At 38.8% G+C, this 24,052-nt stretch overlaps 1 protein-coding gene across 5 annotated transcripts in view; it reads right to left on the bottom strand.

The window, feature by feature from the left end:
• ELAVL4 (ELAV like RNA binding protein 4) overlaps positions 1-24,052 on the bottom strand; it is a 143,623-nt gene that overhangs the window by 73,672 nt on the left and 45,899 nt on the right. Inside the window, exon 1 of one of the 5 annotated variants that reach the window (XM_059137442.1) lies at positions 11,985-12,254. The exons of 1 other annotated variant lie outside the window; for it this stretch is intronic. In XM_059137442.1, coding sequence (XP_058993425.1) covers positions 11,985-11,993 — 9 coding nt within the window. In that variant the 5' untranslated portion in view covers positions 11,994-12,254. Of the gene's footprint in view, positions 1-11,183; positions 11,512-11,984; positions 12,255-24,052 lie in introns of those variants that run through there. 3 more of the 5 variants (XM_059137440.1, XM_059137443.1, XM_059137444.1) reach the window with 3 other exon arrangements.

Raw genomic sequence — 24,052 nt, 5'->3', positions numbered from 1 at the left:
AATTCAATAAACACTTATTGAGTATTTACTGTGTGCCTAACATTGAAATAAGAGAGCATTTGACAAGAAATCTGCCCTTCTGGGCTCGCAGACTACCAGGGAAGACATGTATACCATGGTACATGGAAGTCTGAAGTGGGTACTTTTCTATTCTGGAGGAAGTAAGCTGTTTCCCAGACTGCCACCATCCTTTCTCTGGCCGCACACTTTCCCACGACTTGAGCACTGGTACCTGCTAGTGAGAGAACGCAGTGTGGTCCTCTAATGGCACACTTCTTTACAATCTGGAATAAAGTCGATATTCTTCCTCCTACTGCTTTTTGGCACTGTAACCCTAAAAGCAATCCTCGATGGGTGTGAGCAGCAGCTGTATCATCATCATCATCATCATCATCATCACCATCATCATCTTCGTCATCGTCATCATTATCACATCACACTCTCATCAGAAGAGTGCTTTAATGTCAATTCTCTTTAAATAACCAATGTCCAATACAGTGACTTCAACTTCTGAGAAATCATGACCCAATAAAGGCAAGTCCTGACCCTGCAAAACTATCAGGAAACCATATTCCTCTGATCTAAGACATCCCATAGCTATTAATTCAAATAAAGTTAAAACCAAGTCAAAACACCTTAATCTTCCTAAGCGATAGCTTTTACCTATCTCTCTAGCTTTATCTTTACACATCTTATGCTGCATTTCCACCAGACTACTTATCATTGCTTAAGCAAGTGCCTAACTCTGTGCCTTTACTCATACTCTTCCTTCCACATGGAATGCCCCCTTTTCCTAATTTCTCTGCCTATCCATCTTTCCTGGCTCCACCCAAATGGCATTTCCTCTGTGAAGGCTGTCTCCTTCCCCCAACAGCAACAAATGTCTTCTCTTCTGTCTATTGTACCTCTTCTGCCGAGACACTTTTCACATTCTGCCTGTCACTCTCCTTACCCACTATATCAGAATATGTTTTAAATACTGTGACATTCCAGGAGGCACCTAGAATGTGGTTTATAGGGACAGACATGCAATTGTATTTGCTGATTCTGCACCGAAAATCTTGACCTAACAAAGGAATTGCTCTTTATTTTGGTGTTTGTTTTTGTTTCCCCCCTCTAGAGAAGTAAGCTTTGGCTAAGCTGGATGTATTCCTAAACACTGTGGAGCTAAGACTTCTGATATTGTTAAACATGTATCCTAAGGCAGGCAGCTAAGCTTTATTTTCTATAAAAAGGGGTTAACAACACCTGCCCTAACTGCATTAAGGAGATCAACCTGACAACAAAGGGCAAAAATTACACAATGTTAAATGAATATGAGAAATGATCTCCCTAGTCACAGATCCATTACAGCAGAACTGTGCTGGGAATAGCTGAGGTTCTAGAAACACGTTTCTTCTCTGTTCTTGGAAAAGTGACGTGACGATAGTTCAGGAAGAATATGTTATGATTACAGCAACTGCAAGCCCATGTCTCCAAAATTCACCAACTAGAGACCACCTTAAGAGTTTTTACTAAAACTCTTCCAAGATAAAAGTCTTTTCTTCTTGCTGATAACTTTAAGCCAAAGGTGTAAAGCAAGAAGGAATTGAGATTCAAGTACTGGCTTAAATAGGAGTCAATTTTTTAATAACATGAACATGTATCTACCAAAGAGGTTCTAAGAATACCCACCTGGCCCTCCCCTGCCCAGTTACCTGCTCAAATCACTCACCCAATCATCTCTTTTTGGTCTTTCATTAATAGGTGTGAGATTTTTCTAGGATAAACTATGCAAAAACCTCTACCGCTCTCCACATTCAAGCCCCTTTCTTCCACTGGTGTATTTCTGCCTATACAAAACACATTGTAAAAATCAACCAAATTCTTCCAGAGAGCTTGAGTACCACATACAAGGCTTAGAATCCTGAGAATAACCTTGGTGAAGGCTTGAAATAGATACACGTGGAAAGAGAAAAATTCTATTGTCTGCTTCACAGTAAAGGGGTTTTTTGTTTGTTTGTTTTTACACAAAAGCATAGGGTCTGCAAAATAGTGCTTGGGAGAATCCCATCAATTTATAATCTGTCCCCTGATTTTAAGGATTAAATTGAAGGAAAGAAAATGACTCCCTTTCACATCCTTCCCCTGATTATATAAAGTGGAATCCCAAATCCGTGACATTAAAATACTGTTTGAACCAAGGAGGTTATGTTTTCAGTTTCAATCTCGAACCCTTCCAAGTACTACTTGTATATATATATATATTTTTTTTTTGTCCTCACTGGTGACAGCAACAGGTCCCGATTTAGAACAGCTTGTGAATTTTATTTAATATGGCTGTTTATTTCCCCTTTCAGAGCCTTGGGAAAAAGGCACAAAATTAGGCTCGGCCTAACGCTGGTCCTGACACGCCCCCTCTACCCCTTCCCAAGTGCGCGTGATCAACAGCTACCATCAGGCCTTTACGGTGACTCTCGTCCTGTCTCTTTCTTTCCTGCAAATGGGAGGGTCATAAATTGAGGGCCAGCATTCTGCTCACATCTCCCACACCTCTTCAGTCAATGCGATCGTTTCTAGAGCTGTTTGCACTGCCAAAGCCATCCATCATCCTGCCTCACCAAGCAGGAAAAAGAAAACTGATGGCAAGTTAGAAAAATCTCATTAAGCCACTTTTTGCCTCAACCTCTTCACCATTCCTTGAAAAATAGAACTTCAAAATTCAGTCTGTTGGGGAAATAAGAGGAATAGAAGAAAAAAGCTGATGTGGTGAAGAGGAAAAAAAAAATAGCTCCAAAGAGGCTGGTTTCTGGGCCAAAGTCAAATAACTCACAGGTTATAATAATATATTTTAGACAGCAAAGATGAGACCATATTCATTAGCTTAACCTGATTTTTTTTCTGCTTGACTTCTGAAATTCCTAACAGACTCTTTCACAAAATTAAAAAAAGAAAAAACAGCACCGATTAAAATTAATTTTATGTTCACCTTTTTTCTCATTTAACAACTAAATCCCAAGTTAATTCTAATTCCAAAGGGTGCCATGAATGTACCTTGCAAAAGCCTATGAGAATGCCGAAAATTTAATAAAGCCTCATAATTCCAGGGTGTAACTGAGGGCTTGTCTGTGTTTAAAAATTACTGTATGTCACCCCCACCCTCCTTGAGTTCTCTATCCTTGAGAGAACGGAGACTATGAGGGTAACATTCAGTGTCACTTCTCCCCAGGACATCTGGCACAGGCAGACTGAAAAAGACCTAACATCCTCTAGGCAACTTTAATATTCAGGCCTATGACTGCTACCTTCCCATATTGTTTCTCATCTGATCCACACAAAACCCTGTGAGTCAGGCCTTATCATCCCCATCTTGGAGATGAGGAAATTGAAGCTCGAGAACTGAAGGACCTCATCCAACATCACCCAGTTACTAATAGGGAAAGTCAAGACTCTAGCCCCCAATCCACCTGACTTCAAAGTCCTTGGCACTTTCTGGTTTCGTAAGACAAAGAGCAATCTTTCCAGATGGTTGACTGAACAGGCAGCCCATGAAGGTCTGTGAATCCAGAGGCAGACCTGGGGTTCCATAGCCTCTGAGCGGGCCTGCCGGTGAAGACCCGGGCACAGTGCTATCTAGCAGAAACAAATCTGATTTTTCTACATATATGCGAGTTGATGTAATATGTTTTTAGCCCCATCTGCACACTGGCCCTCTGGGTCCTAATCACAATAACCAGGTTGATTTCAGGATTTGGAACCCTTTCTACTATAGAGGTGATTAAAATTAAAATATAATCAAGCTAGAAAGTTATCCTCCCCCAAAGCCACCTAAAACAGAGCAACTCCAAAATAAAACCAATTTACATATTTTAACCCAAATTAAAAAGTAAAAGCTAAGGATTCCCTTTTAATATCCTGAATAATAAATGCACATTTATGTAAAGTTTCCTTTGGGGAATGATTACTATGAGGACAACTTTCCCAATATTATTCATAAATATCACTTTTGTTTTGGTGTTACAGTAAGAATCTGGACTTGTGGGAATTGTACTGTCTGTACCCAGTACATCAACAGAGATAATTAATATTGAAGACAAGTACAATATCCAGAATTTTAGATATGTGGTTGGCTGCATTACAAAAAGTAACATAAGAGAGGATGATGAGTCAAATCTGGTCAAAATCACACATTACAGGGACTTAGTCGTTTACTCCATTTTAAGTGAGCACTCTCCTAATAAAAGTTTCATTAGTAAAGATTGAAAGTTCGCAGGCTTTCCACGACAGACTCTTAAATAGCACTTAAAGTTTATCATTAAAGCTGTTTTTACTACTGCTGCATCTTCAAAGGGGGCACTCGGAAAAAAAAAAAAAGTTCAACTCAGCCTGTTATTTTTCATGTACAAATTAGAAAGGAAAACTCTAAAGGTTTAGACTGGCAGCTTAGGAAAACACAGGCTACTTGAGAAGCCATTACTGGCACATCCCAGTGCACACCAGGAGTCATGGCTGTCTATCTATACCACTGCCACATACCATCCCCCCCCACCACACACACACACAGAGTACAGGCAGTATCTAAGTGTATATCACAACATTATGACATCTGCTTTATGTCCAAACTTTAAAGTTTGCATAGAAGCATGCCAAGAGGGTCACTATATTCTCAGGTCCTCCCTGGAGGGTGACATGGGGAAAGGTACTCAGAGTCATCTCTGTTAGAAGAACAGCATTCGTATTTCTGTAAAATTAACAGGATCTAGCCAAGCTCCACGGGTAGCTGACAGAAAGACAAGTTCCTCCGAACTGTCTAAACTTTCCTTTTCCTGAAAGCAAACATCTGCATACATGGAGCCTTATAGACAAAAATGTCCAGAAGATCTCTGATTTCTCTCTTTTGGAGTCATGCCCAGGCTCTTACAAATACAAAAAGAAAAACATTTGTGTACTTGAATATTCCGACAGATGTCTTCTCATAACTTGACACAAACTGCGTTATGTGACATCCAACCTTAAAATCCCTCACCTCAACTTTAGCTCCAATCACAGGGACTTAGACTTTTATTGTTTGTTTTGATCAGTGTCAGAAGAAAAAGAAAGGGTGACCTTGAATTCCACCTTCCAGGGAAATGCACACAGTAAGTCCTCGACAAACACATCTTCATCCAACAACAAATGATAGCTCGCCTCTACTGTGAACACAGTTGGCAAAATCACTTCAAGGGCTAGTCGCTCCAAGGCAGGAGACGATAGAAGGTAAATGATTCGCAGAATAAGCAGGAGTGGATTCAATGCCACAAAGTGCAGAGAGGAGGCAACCTCCACGTTGTGGTGTGTTTTTCAGAATTCGCCATCTTGCTAGAATTGTTTCTGTTTCCTTATATCCTGAAAATAGAACTAAACCTCCTATAGAAAAAGTATTTATGAATTACATTTTTATAGCTTCAGCATGAATAATTAAAAAATTAAATTCGAGTTTAAATGCTATTTTTCAAACCAAGAGTCCCAAGTGAGTTATTTTTAATGGAGACCTACGACTTGTAATCTTTTTCCATTTTTAAAAAATCACATATGCTAGTTTTGCACTTTACTTTTGTGGTCAAAAATAAGGCTTTCCAAAAACAACAAAAAACAAAATGCAAGCACAACAATTACATTGACCTTATTTCTTCAACATTTTCACTGCTTCCTCAACAAAAATTATTTAAAGATTCCTTTATGGTGTTCAGCATTTTGTGATCCTTACGGAGAAAGACCCATATCGAAGGGAAAATATCTCTGGTATTAAATACAATGAGGGACTGAATACCGATCTTCCCCATAGCAAAAATGGTCAGTCCTAAAATGGTCAAGTAAAAGGCAAAATCTTGGGGGTGGAGCGTCGGGTGAGAGAGAAAAGAGATAGAGTGAGGGTAGTAGGGGGAGCCACCAGCGTATTAGGAGCACTGACACTGCATAATGTAATTATTAATGAATGTACAAGGAACAACATAAATATTACCATTAAGCAGAGTGAACATCCAAAGCAAGCTACCTGGCCAATTGCTTTATTTTTTATCCTTTTGTAACAATTCCATTTCCAAAGTGCTTGATTCCTAACACTGATGCTCCAAAGCTATTGTGAGCACACTGCCTGAATACTTAATGAAGTAAACAACAAACAAAATGGCTCATCGTTGGTGCCCCTAGCTAGCATCCCAAACTGGATATAATTAAAGGTGTGAATAAGCAAGCAAGGAAGTAATGAACCTGCAAAGTCAAGGTTCTGAGAAATTATCGGGCATCCCGCACTGCACCAGTTCAAATTTATCACTCATTATCTCTTATATCGGCAAGTGCAGACCCACATGTTGGTACCCCCTCTCCACTCTTGTCCTCCAGCCTTTTTTTCTTTCTACTTCTAGATGAGTAATTTATGACAATTACTGTTTGTGACAACTTCCACACATCCACAGATCACCTATCTTTTTACCCTTAAGAAGTCACTGATCTATAATAGCCCTCCACCCTTAAAATTCATGGAGATTTAAAAAAATAGGAGGATGTTTCTAAAGCACACGCATCTACACACAAATTCACAAACCAACGAACACACTGCTAACACAGCCACGCTACCTCCTCCTGCTTGTTTTTACCAATGGTTAAAGATTAGGTTCAAATGCTCCCAAAGAAAAAAACAACTCTCCTTCCAAATATACACACATTTTATTTCGAGCCTAACCCTTTGCTTGAGAGAGCAGCTTCGAACTCATAATTACTGTGATAGAGCTGTACATTTATAGTTTCTCAAGTGGCAACTAAAGAAAGGTGTTTGGTTATGAATGCAGGTCTTGCAGGGTCTGGATCTATCTTTTTCTTTTTTTTTTTTTATTAAGTTTTGTATTTTTCTAATAAGAAAATTCTTGGAGTTTATGAGGAGGAGAAGCCACTTCTTATGGGAAGCCAGCTCAGTTTGGTTTTCTTTCCCTTTTCAGATGCACATATACTTGCAAGTATGTATACACATTTGGTAATACCAAATAAGGAAAACCTAAGACAGGTGCAGGATACCAGAAACACACATGCTTACACAGATACACTCACACACACACAGAGTCTCCCTCTCTCACAAACACATACTTTCCACATATCCATCAAATGGATGGAAGAACAGACAGCGGACAATAAAAGGTTGACTTCACTTTTAAAAGAATTGGTGAATTCTGAACAACATGGTCCATCTACTGGAAGATAGTAAGATAAAAGCTTGAGAATGTTTGTGTCCTTCATACCCCTCCAAATTCCTAATGACATTGGGAAAAAATACTGCATTGCAGCATTCGCCAGCGCACACTCATGTGTCTAGCATCCGCTGGCCAGTTCACCAACAAATGTACATATTAAGTGTCCAGGCATATAAATTAAGAGCCTGGTGCCCACAGATCACTGGAACTGATGAAGAAATTTGTCAAGGCCAAAGTACTTCTGTCCACATACAATGACCTCTATCAAGACCGCCATTCCTTATTTGCGGTACACACAATTTGTTTCGTTGGTCTTTTTTTAATTATTATTAAAATAGGACATTAAGATGCCAACGGCTAAGTGAAGCAGCATATATCCTCATGGAAGGAATAGTATTTGGTCTACATATAGGAAAAGAATCGACCCACAAAAAGGAAATAAGTGCAAAGGGGAGAAATCAAACCAAAGAAAGGACTTGCCCTGAGGAAACCCTTTCATTGTTAGTGGTAATTCTTACTAGAGAAAAACACCTTGATTCACCCACAAATTCTTTTAGAGATACTGAACACACACACAAAGCGCTATTCAGGCAAAGATTTCTGATTCGAAATGTCAAATAGATTATTCCCAACAGAAATACTAAGTTTCAAATACCTGAAGTCTACCACATCTCAAACCCTTTTTTAAGACTGAGTTAAGAACTAAAATGCAAATGCGGAGCTCATTTTCTTTCTTTTTCCTTAAAAAAAAAAATTCTATTGTTATTAGCTCACAACAATCTGGCCTTCTTCTCATCACAAAATCTTTGAATATTCAAAAGACCCAGGAAGGGCTATTGGGAGAGAAAAAAGTTTTAAGTCTTTGGAAAACTATCAAACAGAAGGAAGCTCATCTATATCTGGCCAGGAGGATGACTTGAATGAATGGAAGTTAAAAAAATGAATGGGACTACAAAAATGAGTGGTTTAGTTGCTTCTTAAGCTTTTTTTCTTTTTTTCTGAGATATTAAAGTTATCTTATAAGTCAGTGATTCTCAAAGTAATTTCTCAGTCATTTCTCTATCTATGTCCATTTTATCTTTTTAAAAAATGTAAATATTAAACGATGTGGCCATAATGTTACAATGACATATACAGACATTCTGATCATTAAAACTGTGATGTAGTGAGGTGATCTTTGCAGAAATATTTCCAATCAGATTTTCATTTCTTAATAAATGCACATTCAGCCTTGTGCTTCCACAAAGGCACACCTCCACATATAGGTAGTAGGCATTAATATTTTTAAGACAAAGAAGCAAGAAAGGTCAGCAGTAGAACTACGTGTCTTTTTTACAACCCAAGACAAGGTGACAGTTCTTATGGAAATTATTTCCCCCTAACTAAATAATGCTAGAAATTTCTTAGAAAAAAAAAAAAAACTATCCTAATTTTTTTTTTTTTTTTTTTTTTTTTTTAAAGATTTTATTTATTTATTTGTAAGAGAGAGAGAGTGAGAGCGAGCACAGACAGACAGAGTGGAAGGCAGAGTCAGAGGGAGAAGCAGGCTCCCTGCGGAGCAAGGAGCCCGATGTGGGACTCGATCCCAGGACGCTGGGATCATGACCTGAGCCGAAGGCAGCTGCTTAACCAACTGAGCCACCCAGGCGTCCAAAACTATCCTAATTTTTAAGAGATATATGGTTATGCAAAAATTCAAGTGTATGACCTATGACAAAAAAATAAGTTTATTTATTTTTACCTCAAGAGTCAAAAAAAATTTTAAAAATCCCCCCAAAAGAAGAGAAAACAAAAAGAAACCCCTTGCAAGAAAAAAAGAAGGTGGGGGAGGTAAGTGCAGAGATTTGCAATGGAGAGAGTAAAAATTAAGAGTACTTTTTGTAAAGCCAATATATATTTCCTAACTTTTTAACATATTTCAGTATTTTTTAAATCTCTCATTTTGGGGGTTAATATTAGCTATCTGATCAAAAATGCAATTTGGAACAAGTCATAACAGATCATGGTTTTTATGTTACTGCCTATTCGCCTAAGCACTATACCTTTCAGTCCTTCTGGTACCCACCATCATGAGAAAAAGAGACTACTCGTAAAGCACACTCAGAGAAAAAGGGAAAGATGCCTGTCACCCAGCACATGCATAGGTCTTAGATGTTCAGAGACACTAAAAAAAAAAAAAAAAAAAAAAAAAAAAAAAAAAAAAAGAAAGAAAGAAAGAAATCAGCTTTTCACTCAGTTTATGCTAAGACCAGATCCAGGACCAAATGCCTTGCAGTTCCTGCAAGGGTGCAGCCTGATGGACCTTGGGGTTGAAGGTACAGAGAGGAAAACGAAGATAAAGGCCAGAATACAGTTTTTCATTTATTATTTTTAAAAGTAATTTCTACTTGGGATATAAAATGAGAGATACAATGAACTCCCTAGAATTGTAGTATCAACATTTAGTTGATTTAGTAAAAACACCAATATCACCTGGCACAAAATCATTGCTTTAGGGTAAATCTATTCTACCTATATTTCTCCAATGGATATTTGCTAGAAATTTCTAAGAAATCATTTGCAGAACCTATCAGCTGTGGGAGTTCACTATTATGCTTCCGTCAACTTCATTCAATATAATTTACATTTTTTTTCAAATGGCCTCACAGGATTCCTTGCGATTTTTCGCACGTACAATTTCACAGCAGGGTAAAGGGGGAAAGAGAGAGAGAGAGGGGGGGGGAAAAAAAAAAGCAAGATTCCCTACCCTCCCTTCCCCCTCTTCTTCTTTTCTCTCTCTCCCTCTCTCTGTTTTTTAAACCAAAAAAAAAAAAAAAGAGACAGAACAGATGCTTAAAAATAGATTTCTAAAAATCACTGTAAACCAGAGTTAGAAATGTAATTAACACCTATTTATAAAGAATAATTAAAGTTGGGCCGGCCACAAAGAACAGCAAAGATAATCGAGGTCCCGTCCTCCCCCCCCCCCCTTTTTTACACTGTTTGCAGTGTGTTCTCATGATAGCCACCTGCTCCCTACTCGGCTTTTCCTCTGTTCGTTTCCCCGGCAACCTTTCATTGGGTTTTCCTCCCAGCTATCGCTTTCAGTTGGGCTGCTCGGTCTAATCTTATTTGTTTTACACCCATCAAAACAAGCAGCCAGACAAAGGCAATCCTCTAAGAATGGGAAAAAGACCACAGCTTTGTTATAACATCTATGCAGAGCAAAAAGTCCTCCCCAGGCTTTTCTAGCAAAAAATAAGTGAGATGGATATGAATTTACAGCCTCCCCACATACCCGGCTTTGAAACCCCGTGAAAGCTATTGCTGGTGAAATTCAAAGTCAAAGTGGGCACTCGTGGCATCTGATTGTGCCATTTTGTGCCATATCTTCAGGGTCAACACCAGGCAACAGGAGCGGCACTCAAGGAGTTTCCCTGCTTCTTTTTTTTTCCGAAAAGATGATGCTAAAAATAGATTTACTACTTTGGCAGAAAGGTTTTCCACTTCCCCTTCCACATCCCGAAGTCCTGTTTCACAATTGCATCTGCTGATACTGAACCTCATCTCCTCCACCCCTCGTACCCAGCCTTCCCCATCACTCCTAGCAGGAGACTGAAAAAGAAATGTGCCTTTAACTTTAACAGTCATGTAATTCTGTTGAAAGCTCACAGAGGCGGTGGACATGCCAGCCAACAGCGACGGTGACATTGTGATTGTCAAAAAAGACACCAACCTTGCTTGGCTAAATGTGTGTTCGATGGAAGAGGCAGTGTGTGTGCCTTGTGTGCATGCAGTGCCATTACACTTGGAGATGGATTCTGGCTTTCAGAAGAGAGAAATACTAATAAACACACACATACACACACACATGATCTGTACAGTGATTTACGATGCACAGTCCATCATCCTTCACACACACACACACACACACACACACACACACACACATACACACACGGCTGGAATCTCTAAGCTGCCTTCCTCTGAATTTTCACTTACCATCTTCAAGCCATTCCACTCCATCTGTGATCAGAAGAAGATGGACCCTCACACAGTGTGTCAAAAGCGGAAAGGAACGTTATGTAAAAGCTGACATTCCTTCTTACAGAGCTGCTGCCCAGAGAAGGAAGCAACAACTCAACACGCCAGGCACCGCTACACATACAAGCCGCCTCCTCTTTTTTATGAGGTCATGACAGGAAACTCTTTGAAATACAAGATGCAGCATTTACTGAAGCCCAAATAAATCACTCTCTTTGCCGTTTTGACTGCGCAGTCCCCCGAAACACAACTGCCCATCTCAACGTTCAGTATCCAGGAACTGCTTCTCGAGCTTTAAATTTCCAGCACGGAAATGGAGATTCCTAACCCCGCTGCATCCACCTCCAGCCCCACGAAACCCAGGCACATAGACAAACCCCCTCTCCCTTACAAAACAAAACAAAACAAAACAAAAAAACAAAAAACAAAAAAAAATCTTTTCTGCCAATATGGTCTCATGTAATATAACCTCTTTCAACAAACCAGCAATTATTTCAGCCCACCTCCCCTCTCTACCACCCCCTCCTTTATGTTGAAGGGAAAACTGACAATGACCTGTTAAAAATGACAATCTATTTCCCCTCTGCTTTTCAATAAAAGGACCTACCGGCACTCTCTACACAAAAGAGATAGTAAATGTAGGAACCAAACAGCAGCAGAGAACTAAACTCTTGTGCAAGCATAAGACTGGTCAAAGTGTAGATGCTTTTCTTCCCTCCAGCAACACAAACAACAGATTATAAATCTAGTCATACCTACCATAACCATTCTTATTGGCAAATATTGGGTCTCGCAGAGCTTCGACTCTTCTCTTAAAATTTGCAAAGCTTTCAGGATATATTTTTTAAATGACTACTATTGTTATATATATTTAAAGATCCACAAAACACAGTGTGGATGATTGTAAAGTAAATCAATTATTTGGGGGGAGGGGACGGGGGGGGAGAGAAAGAAAAAAAAAAAAGAAAGAAAAGGAGCAGTGAGCTGAAACCCCCGATTCTAGGATGTAGATAAGAACAACTGAACAGAGCCTTGCTGAAATTGGCTCGAAGCTTCCCCTTTTTACATCCATTTATGGGACCATCTGTCAGCCGAAGCCAGGATCTGATTGGCTGGGGAAACGAAGGGAGGCGTTGCAACATCAGGTGCTATTTAAATTAGCTACTGCCAGATTGACGATGTTAATGATTTGGTGACCTCTACAACAACAGAGACCAGATTTCTGAACTGCTTCTTGTGTCTGGTAATTAAGGCCAGGCTGAAGCAACAACAGCCATGCTTGTATTTTTACCTTTTCCCTCCTCCTAGCTCAAAAGTAATGTAACAACTGCAGGTCACCGGCGGGCCGCTTGCAAACCTTACCAGTGGGAGTGTCCTCTCTTTCCCCTGTCCTGAAGGCTGCACCACCAAACCCCTTTGACAGTATAGCATATTTCCAACCACCTTATCTTTCTCGACAGTTGCTTTCTAGCGAAATGCATATTTAATGATCTGCCTCTAGGCTTAAAGATACAACAAAAGCACTTTAAGGTGCTAATACATTTACATTTTAACTTTATTTCCTAATACTGCTGATTTTTAGTAAGCAATGCTCCTTCTGCAGCTACCATGGCCAGCGTTTCAAGAGACAGCAAGTTTGAGATTGTGTGTGCTCTGCGAACTGGGTTCCTACAAGTTTGCTTCAGAAAACTACTTCTTAATAAACAACAACAACAAAAAAACCAGAGGGATATGGGGGCAGCTGTCAGCCTCTACCTTTCTGCCTTCTGTCTGAGCTTTTCAAAACAAAGAATGATGAATGATTTATTTAAATGAATTTATTTCTCAACTTGGATAGGGGCATGATCTGAATTTTTAAAAATCCACTAAAACATAATTTTTTTCTTTGCTTCCCCACTGCTATAAAGAATGGTAAAGCATGCTTTTGACAATATCATCATTTCATGACCAGTGCAGAGTGCTTATCTTGCTGGACTGAACACGTGATTTTGCTTCTGTCTTTCAAAAGATGTCTTTTTTCTTTGGCATCTTAAAAGACTTGAAAAGAGACATTTAGCAAGGGTGCGGTGATGTATGGTTTGTCCGCCTATGTTATACATTTCATAACCTCCACGATACCAGTCTTCAGTAGTATAGTAATTTGTCCTGGTTTGGATTTTAAAGTGGCTTACCTGAGGAGTTTTTGCTTTACTTCTGTCCAAAAAGCTAACTTATTGCTATTTTTTTTAACTCATAATTGAGTCAGTTTGTTCCTCAATGAATACACAGAGGTAACAAATACTACTAAAGAAATATTTCAACGTAATTTTAAGTCTTTGGCTGGAGTTGACAGTGAGATGGGACTGGGCAGTATAGAAATACAGACTGAAAATCATGCCACACTCTGGACTTCAAGTCCAAGGATATATGTATCTGTGAAAAATGATTAGGAAAGAAAATGACCTTTACGTTAAAAAAAAAAAATTAACTATTCTCTCCTAGCTACTATTTCACGAACACACACACACAAATATACATAGATATGCATGCTTTTAAAAATACAGATATACCACAAAACAATATATGTTGAGTACACTATCTGGAGAATTAGACTTGAATATAAATATATTCAGCTGTTAGAAATAACAATCCATGAAATAGAAAAGTAGAAATGTTAAAATTATAACCCCTTCAAGTGGAACAAGACTGAATTAAGTAAACTTTTAAAATAATTTCTCCAGCAAATATGTAAAAGTCCTACGAATCACAATAATACAACAATACTGTTGAACTGTGTTCTAGGGACGAATTCAGAGGTTAAGTGTTCTAAAGAGCTCAGCATACAGACACAGGGCAGGTACAGGTGCCCCAAATCAGTGACAGAAACTCTGAGTGTGAGCTTCCCATTACAGAAATATTGTGAGAAGAAAACCATGAATACAATGCTGACAAACACATAAATGAAAACAGCTCACTCCAGAAGAAAATATTTACTTTGTACTTCTCTGGAGGTTAGAAATGTCAGAATTTCTTAAAACCATTCTCCCCCACCCACACTAATCTCAGCATACTTAGCAAGCCATTAATTACCATTAGGTATATCAAAAGATGTTCTGGCCACTCTTCTGAAACAGAAACTATATATTACAGTATAAATAATTAGCTAGTTTTGCCAGGTTAAAAAAAATCCATGCTCACTTCTCCAAAAAACCACTCTAAAGTCTTTCAACGGAATCCTCAAACAAATGCACAAATGTCCTCAGAGGCCTTTTCTCTAAAGACAAAGGCAGAATCCTATTGTTGGGAAAAGTCAACCTTATTATTGCATTTCCAATAGTACCATTCATCTTTCAGAGTGAGGGGCTGACCGCTCCATCAGTGGTGTGACATTTGTAAAGCAACAGATTCTCAATATATTATCTCAAGAATCAGGCAGGCGAGTCTCCCAGTCATGCATGATTTTTTTTTCTTTCTGCCACAATCCTCCACCACCACAGAAAGAAACTTGTCTCACTCAGGCAGCTCAGGCAACCTAAAAATGATATCCCAGAGCTGTGGGGCTGCTAGCGCCGCTGTATCCCTCTTACCATAAATGAGCAGTTTCTTGACTCATTAATAACAATTTCCCTTAAAAAAAGGAATCTCATATCACTCAGCCCCTTGCCACCATGCACACATCCCAAAGGTTGCGGACATGTCAGCATCAGTCGCCGGCAGCCAGCTTTCCCACACAGAGTCCAGATGGACTGTACCAGAAGCCAATTCAGCGTTAATAACTACCTACTCCGCGCAGAGGAGAAGCCTTACGTGGCACAATGGGCTAGGAAACAGCAGCCGGCTGAAACTGCAAATAAAGAAGACAAACCAAATTCTCCAAAAACACCAAAAGGAAGGAACAGAAAGGGAAGCGTGAACTGTATTCCTTGACTTCCTTGAGAAGAGAAAGAAAAAAAAAAGAAAAAAAAAAGGAAAAAAGAAAAAGAAAAAGAATCCTTCATAAACATAGGGGGAAAGAATGGGGGGGGGGGGTGGAAAACAGATGCTGCCCAGAAAAAAGTGACAAAATATTACCTCATTATTTAACAAAGCAGCATTAAGCGTCCTGCTGATTTCAAACATCTTGCCACAGATTTTGTTTTAAGAGAAACAGATAGAATCCTTTGCAAAGCACTCCGTCTGCAAAGGGTTCTTCAATTTTCTTGCGTGCCACGGAACAGTCAATATATTATTTCCCTAGAGTTCGCACATTAAAACCTCTAGTCAATGAGCTGAATTTTCCCCTTATCTCACACACAGTAGACTCCTGTTATATGTACTGCTCTCTTTGCAAGAGCAGCCTGCCCCAAACATGGCTGGTGTTTAAACTACTCTTTAAAGTAACAGTTCACTATATAACCACCAGGTGGGTAGAGTGCACAGATTCAAATGAACCATCTTAAAGGACTGTGTTGTTGTTTTTCTCCCCCCCACCCCCTTTTAGGTGTAGAATGTAACACGGGAAACGCCAGCATCCTAACAGGCATCGTGTCTTGTATCTCTCTGTATCTTGTCAAAATAAATAAATAAAATTCCTTCTCCTGACTTATAGCGAGGAAACAAAAACACCATCACCAATTCTAATAAGAACTGTGAAGAATGAAACACAAACATGCTTTGTTTCATTCAGCAAAGGATGAACAAGGAAAATCCAATCAACACAGAGCAAGGTGGGGGGGTGGGGGTACCAAAAACTCCATGGAAATATTTTCCTTTAGCAAAAAGAGAAAAATACCGACTCACGTGATAAAAACCTAATTCAAAAGTAAACATATAGCCGAAGCACATTCAAAATGGAGGCAAGAGTTTAAGGGTGTAACTTTTCTCCTGAGTAAAGCGTTAGGTTTATTTGATAGGGTCTTTCATGATAGGAAATAACTCAACAGCTTTTTAAAAATAAAGACACTGAAAACAAAAACAAAAGCAAAATCTTAAGCATCTCTTTTAAAAATACAATTATATGAATAGCTATAAACAACCACAAGAGCAAAGTAATCATATATCTCTCCCCAGTCCTGTTCTTTTTCCTTAAGATCTGCCTCAAAGTGGAACATTTCTGTCCTGTGTTATTTTGGGTATAAAGCTAACTTAGTGTCTCCTTTGTACAATTCTATTCCAATTAATCTGCCTCTTGCTAGGAATAAATAGAATGTCCCAAGCTGAAAGCCCCAAGTGATGGAGGGTGGATGTTCAAAGATAAAAAACCACCTGGACAAAAATAAATCTCATCACTTACATTGTTCTATGGCCTGATTTTAAGGAGGATTTTTATTACAGAGCGTGCATCCACTATTCTATGTTCCCTCGTATCTAAAAGAGAAACCAACACACACAGATACCTGGGATTTTGTTTTCTTGGCTGGACAAAATTAAAGCCCTGGAACTTCTACATCCTCTTGCAAACACAGAGATGTTGATACTAGTATTTTTCCAGCCCATCCAGGCAATATTTAGCCACATACAACAGTGACTGTCTCCTTCATCTTTAAGTCAAGGCTGCATCACTTAATACCATTTAACCTCCTCGCATATATTAAGTTTCAAGTGACAATTTTTAACTGGGGAATGAGAAGGAGGAGTTGCTCTCATCAAATTCTGGTTGTATGAAATAAGCTAATTTGTACACTCACCATATGTCTTAAACACTAATTAAAAAATGTCACTTTCTTCAAACATTAAAATGTAATCAGCCTAGTAAATAAAATATTCTTGAGTTTTCTTGCCTTGGTGATAATTTAAAGAGTGTTTATTTCAAGGTAACCTCTCTATTTTGATTACCAAGAAAGGATTTTTATTCGAAAAGGGAAAAAAAACCCCAAGATATTGGGGGCTTGGGGAGAGAGAAGAGAAAACCACAACTGTATGTAGCTGCACAAAGGAGAATAAGATGAAGCAGGGTTTTAAGGACCATAGTCTTGTTACCCTAAGGCAAATCCAGCCAATCAATACCACCCATTGACGGTCTACCATCTGCCATGCTACCCAGCGATGTGGCTAAACAGACCTGTTCCATATGACCGTAGCCGGCTCATTTTCAGTCGATTAGGGTAGTTCCAGAGCATTCACATGCAATAGCACAAAACTCAAGTCTGACTGAGCCTCTCCCTTCACACCAGTCCCTCCTCAGCACAGCTGCAGACATTTTCCTCCTGTTCTGGGTGTCTGGTTCATCTCTTCTTGCCCCTCAATGGAATTAGCAAAATAGGGTAGGAAGGTAGAGCAAACACACACACACACACACACACACACACGGAGATAATTGCTGGCCCTTCTTCAATGTCATGCAGAAATCGGGAATTTCATGTGCTCTGCCCTAATATGATTATGGCACACCATTTAAATAGCGTCATCAGTATCTATGACCTGACATTTTCCTGTAGTGCTATTTCTTTTTATCTTCTCCCTCTTCCCCTGAAAACTAAACCGAAACTGCTGGCATTTCTTCCTTTAGAGAAAATATAATCAGTATGCCCATACATTGGTATACTCATTTAAGGGCTTTTGATAAAACTTAAAGTCTAATTTTCCTTTGACAAATTGTGGTATTGTTTTTTCTTTTCTATGAAAAACATTAAATCAAATTTTATAGGAAAATGCCTCATTTTTTTAGAGGCAAAAAAGATGCACCATACTGACACAGAGCCTATCAGAAGGATCAGGAATTCACTGTCGAGGTTCTCTTAGAGATATATGACCTGACCATATGATGCTTTTCTCTTTCCTAAGTAGTTTCATCTACTATGGATTGTGGGAAAGAGCTATAAGAATGCTACCGTGTGGGAAAATGTGACAAATGGATGTCTAGTCCACTTAAATTGCCAAAAGTTCACCTGTGCAGGTAAAATAACCGCCAGGTTGATTCATACTTGATCTTCCTGTTTTCTTTCCATGATCCTAAGCCTTACACTAGAATAGCAGCTGAAAGCAGAAGGTTTCTTTCCTGAATCAATGTACATTTTGTCAAAAGTGCCTTTGACTATACCCTTAAAACACTAGGATGTCTTTCTGGGAAAGGAAATTTAAAGAACAGGAAAACTGCTTGACTTACAAAATTCTGAAAAAAGTAAATACACATTTATAAAAAAAAAATCTAATTTAGGTGGAGTCCCTATCTGGAATTTTCACTGTTATATTCTTCAACACAGCATAAGAAAATTCAGTAGGGTCAATGTGTAAACACATAGAGATTTCTGAAGATCCCTGCATTAAAGGATTGAGGCCTTTCCATTTCAGTTCAGATAAGCTTCACTAAAAATTAAAAAAAGAGAGAAACAAACAAAAAACCTAAGTATAAATATAAATCTTTACAAATCAAATGCCACTGAGCAGATAAATACAGAGTAGCCATACCATCAAAGGATATAGTGTTTATCCAGATTAATACAGTCTTGAAAATAATTCATTGTAGAGTTTTTAAAAAAGATTTTATTTATTTATTAGAGAGAGAGGCAGCATGAGAGAGAGACAGACAGAGAGAGAACAACAAGTGGGGAGGCAGTGGGGAAGGACAGATGGAGAGGGAGAAGAGGCTCCTTGCTGAGCAAGGAGCCCAATTATGTGGAGCTTGATCCCAGGATTCCAGGATCATGACCTGAGCCTAAGACAGACACTTAACCGACTGAGCCACCCAGGCACCCCTCAACACAGAGTTTAAAAAAAAAGACAAACTCTTGTACTCATTTATAATTCTGTAACTATAAATAAAGAAATAGATGTATAGAATTGTAAAAAGCAAGGAATTCGTAGAAGGAGGAGGAGGAGAAGGAAGGAAAGATAAAAGGGAGGGGAGGAGAGTGAGGAGAAAAAGAAATAAACAATAGGACTTATAACAAAGTACTAATAAAAACTGCTAATTTTTTTTTAACCAAGAGTCTATTGTATGCAGTAGGCAGTTGACAGGCACAATCTCACACAACATCATAGTGGTGACAAAGGTTATAACGGAAGCATTCTTCTAGAAAGATGGTTTCCTCATCTAAAAGTAAGATCTCCCCTCCATCATTTCATAGAAGAATATGCTTAGAAAATATTTGCTGAACAAATGAGGAAGATGGGTACAGACTAGAAGAGAAAGAAAAAGATTTTTTTTTTCCTCATCTAAAAAGTGACCAAGAATTTTCTTTGTGAGGTGCTTCTAACTAAGCATGTCCTCAAAATGTATTCCACTTAATCTATCATTTCAACTAGGCTATACATTTGAAGTGAGAGAGACACAAAGGATTAAAGCTGGAAAGCAAAAAACTCTTAGTGGGTAGTATGAGTACCTGGCTAAGTCTTCATTTCCTACATTTTCCCATATCTGGCAAAACTCCTTACATAGAGTAGCTCAGCAAACAATGGTTGGATGAACTTCTATGTCTTTAGCCCCTTATAGGACACAGCCTGGCTCCAGACAACACTCAATTATGAGCAAGGAATAAAGATCAACAATTCCATTTAAATCGCCTCAAGAACTATCCTAAGGCCTAGTTCATGTGATGCAACTAGGGGGCGCTGAACCCATTTTAAGGGAAAAGATATGTTGGCTCCCTAAGTCTCAGTTTCCTCATCTGTAAAACGGGCACAATAATACATCCCTCAAGGTTTGTTGCCAGGATTAAAACAGATACAGGCCTGATGGAGGCAGTGCTCTAAATGGTACCTATTATTATTAATATGGAGAATAGGGGAAAACTGTATGACTTAGTACCTAGCTATAAAGCAATTTAATCTTGATGAGGACAACACAATCCATTGACTCTCAAAACAACTAGAGAATAATCACTAAGAAACCTGAGTGGTCTGTTCCAGTTCCAATGAAAATGACTGCTGCAGATTAGGACTTAGCCAATAGGCAAAATTCAGTGCTAAATTCTGAGTGTGAAGAACAAAAAGAAATACAAGTCACAGATCTCATCTTCAAGGAGCTTAGAGTCTGGTTTGTAAAGGAACCTTCCTTCTTATGTATGAATCTTGATAGCATAGGGAAATAAAAAGAATAGTATCAAAATGAAATACCGAGGGGCACCTGGGTGGCTTAGTGGGTGGAGCCTCTGCCTTCAGCTAGGGTCATGATCTCAGAGTCCTGAGATCGAGCCCCGCATCGGGCTCTCTGCTCAGCAGGGGAGCCTGCTTCCCCCTCTCTCTCTGCCTGCCTCTCTGCCTACTTGTGATCTCTCTCTCTCTCTCTGTCAAATAAATAAATAAATAAATAAAATAGTGAAAAAAAAAAAAAGAAATACCAAAGGGCAGTTGATGGTGAGGATACCATCTGAATTGACGGGGGGAAGGTTTCATGGAAGAAGCTGGAATTAACGCTAGGCTTAAAGAATGATAGGATTTGTCTAGGAAAATTCCAGGTACTTCATATAAGAACAAAGGTGGAGGAGGAGGGCAGGAGGGGGATAGTGGCAGCCAGCTCATTTTAGTTAGAGGTTTCCTCTAACTTCTGAGGTTTTCTCTGAACCTATTCCAACCTGTTCCATTTTTTAAAAGTTATATATAGAGGAATATTATGATATGATGACTGTGGTAGAACAGACCTTTTATTCAGTAAGTACGTTCATAAAAGGAGCAGGAATTAATATTTATTGTACATCTGTTATATGTCCAACACTGCACTAGGTACTTTGCCTATAAATCTCATTTAATCTCATAACTCTGAGATTTCCAACAGGGAAACTAAAGATTAGACAATTTGTTCAAGATCACAGAGCTAGTAAGAGGCAAATTTACACATGTCCAACCTCAGTTCACACTCTACTACAAATACTACCTTACATAGAAGAGTGTAGATCTGGAGAAATTTAAATCTTATTCTCTTTGTTATTATATACTCAGAAACTAACATTCAAAATAATGTCATTTATGGGGAGCCTAGGTGGTTCAGTCAGTTAAGCAGCCAACTCTTGATTTCAGCTCAAGTCATGATCTTGAGGTCCTGGGATGGAGCCCTGTCTCCATGCTCAGCAGAGAGTCTGCTTGAGAATTCTCTCTCTTCCTCTCTCTTTGCCCCTCCCCCAAACTCACATGTGCACTCACTCTCTCTCTAAAGTATATAAATAAATCTCTTAAAAAAAGAAAAAAAAGTAATGTCAGGGTGCCTGGGTGGCTCAGTCGGTTAAGCATCTGACTCTGGATATTGGCTTAGGTCATGATCCGGGGGTCATGGGATCAAGCCCTGCATGGAGCAGAGGGGCGGTGTCCATGCTCAGCAGGGAGTCTGCTTGAGATTCCCTCTCTCCTTCTGCTCTTCCCTCCTCGTGTGTGCATGCTCTCTCTCTAAAATAAATAAATAAATAAATAAAATTTTAAAGCGTAATGTCATTGACATCTGCTGACATTGTAGGAACAACAATAAAAAACAAAACCAAACCCAAGAACAAAAAAACCTAACCTATGCCTGCAATTTCAGTATTCTGTCACCAGGTGATGATAGAATCTTGAACCTATGAGAATTACAAGCATCTCCTTTTGGCCAGCTATCATTTTGTGTGTGTGCCTCTGCCTCTGGAAGGAAAGAAAAGAGTGCCTGATCTTCCGACAGAACTGTCTACTAAAGCCCCAAGACATTAATCTTTCCAAATATTTTCCAGATTTTATTTATCAAAAATTCAACTCTGAGCATATAATTATAAACTTCAACAATTTTCAAACAATTCTATCACAGATTGTATTCCATGAATTATAGTTGTTACTTTCACACTGTAGTAGGAGCATGCAGGGTAGAAATTGTATGTTGTTTGCCTTATCATCCCAGCGTGAAGAATGCCAGCACCTAGAACATAGTGGGCACTCACTAAAAGAACATAAATAATTGATTCCAAATATTTTAGAAAAACTTTGGAACCAAATGCTTAGGGCACAGTTTTTTGGCACTTTATTCATTAACACACAGCTTTCCTTCTCCTGTCACCCCTAATGCAGGGTTATTATAAAAAGCCCTTTCCTGAGGCTGGTCATCAGCAGAAGCATTTCTTTCAGTGGTCAGGGGCTTCCTTCTGCCTTAGCCAGGGACAGTCTACATTCATTATAAGCCCTGTCCTGCACAGTCCAGTTTACATTTTCACCCTTCCTATGCCCAGGAAGATTGCTTCCTTTCTCTGTGGGAGATAAGGAAAAACCGTCAAAAACAAGAGAGGCATGCTATATACCTGTCAGAAAGAGGAAACTCTCCACTTGACCCTTTTTAGTTCTCTTCTCTGACTCTGAAGCTGGGGGAATGATTTAACTACTTTTAAGCAGAAGAGTAAAGTTACACATTAGTGCTGAGTAGCTCATTTCCCTTAGCAACCCCTTAGCAACGGCAGCTTCAAGTTCAAAATACCTCCTTGAAAAGGATCACATCTTTAACGAAGATGAGTATTTTTTTTTAATGTAAGGTTTTTTTAACAGATGTTTTAACATTACAGCCCCCAAAGCCTTGTAGACTACAAATACCTATTCCATGTCTACTTTACTTTATGATATTATGCAGTAACCATAAGGGTGCTGGGCTCCTGCGAAATTTCCATCCCTAGAAAAGCCCTGGTCCTACTCTGAAATTATTCACAAATACACAACTTTTATTTTATCAAGTCACCATTAATCCTAGGCTATTATAGAAATTACACTTAAGTTCTTTAAAAAGGGTTATTGATATTGACTTCACTATTCAGTTTGCTCCCTTACTGAGAAGAGTGAATAAGTAAAATCACAGTTTTTAAAACCTACATCAGGGTTTTACAAACTATATTTATTACATGTAACCTAAGGCTCTGTGGACAGTTTAAGGAAAAATATAAAAAGAAATTCCAGGGATGCCTGGGTGGCTCAGTTTGTCAAGCTGCTGCCTTTGGCTCAGATCATGATCCCGGGTCCTGGGATTGAATTCCTCATTCGGCTCCTTGCTCAGTGGGAGCCTGCTTCTTTCTCTGCCTCTGCCTGCAACTCTGTCTGCTTGTGCGCGCTCTCTCTCTCTCAGTCTCTTGCTCTCTCTTTCTCTCTAATAAAAAAAAAAAAAAGAAATTCCAACTTTACCCCAAACTGATTTTACTATTTAATACTTACTATTTAATACTTACCTTGCTCACTTCATTATCTATAAAATGGACCAAGGGATAATCAAATAATCATCACATTTAATTGTTGTTACATTGCTGGTTAAGTGAGGGTGCTTGCAAAAGATTTTGCTAGCCTTCAAAAAATCTTAGGAATGTAAAATGTGCATATCATATATGTTACGCCTATCATTAAAACTTTAATCTTGCTCAAAAATTTTGAAGTTCTTTTGTCATCTTAAAGGTTTTGCAACTCAGATAATATATAACCTTCTGCTTGAAATGTGTTCTTTATTATCTATCAGCACATGGATACATTGGAGCACAAAACGCACAAGGGCTTAGAACAATGAACATCTTTACTGGTTGATTTAGGTTTGCCAATTCCAAGATGTGGGAGATGAAAAGGTATGTTTTCACTTGGTACAAGTAGATAGCCTAACTGTGCCATACACCTGACATGAAGTTTTATACATTTCCGTGTGTGAGGGTATTACTGATGAACATGCCTAGAGCAAAGACACACTAGGTGCTGGATGCCTGTTCCTATAAGTAAGATCCATTTTAAATCACTAGGAAACATACAAAGAGGAGCCAGAAGACTTCAAGGCCAGTTCCATCTCTACCACTAATAACTCCATGACCTTGGGCAAATCACCCTCCTCTTTGGACCAGTATCTTTTTGATTAAATAAGAACTGAAACTAGGCGATTTCTGAAGTCCCTGCCATCCTAATATGTCAGAGTCTATAAATAAATGGTTTGTAATTAGCAAACAAAATTTTCAGTAAGGTTA

Source organism: Mustela lutreola, chromosome 10 (genome assembly GCF_030435805.1).
Source record: "Mustela lutreola isolate mMusLut2 chromosome 10, mMusLut2.pri, whole genome shotgun sequence".
NCBI lineage: Eukaryota > Metazoa > Chordata > Mammalia > Carnivora > Mustelidae > Mustela > Mustela lutreola.
The sequence above is the reverse complement of the archived record's forward strand: the minus strand, read 5'-3'. Positions and strand labels throughout refer to the sequence as shown.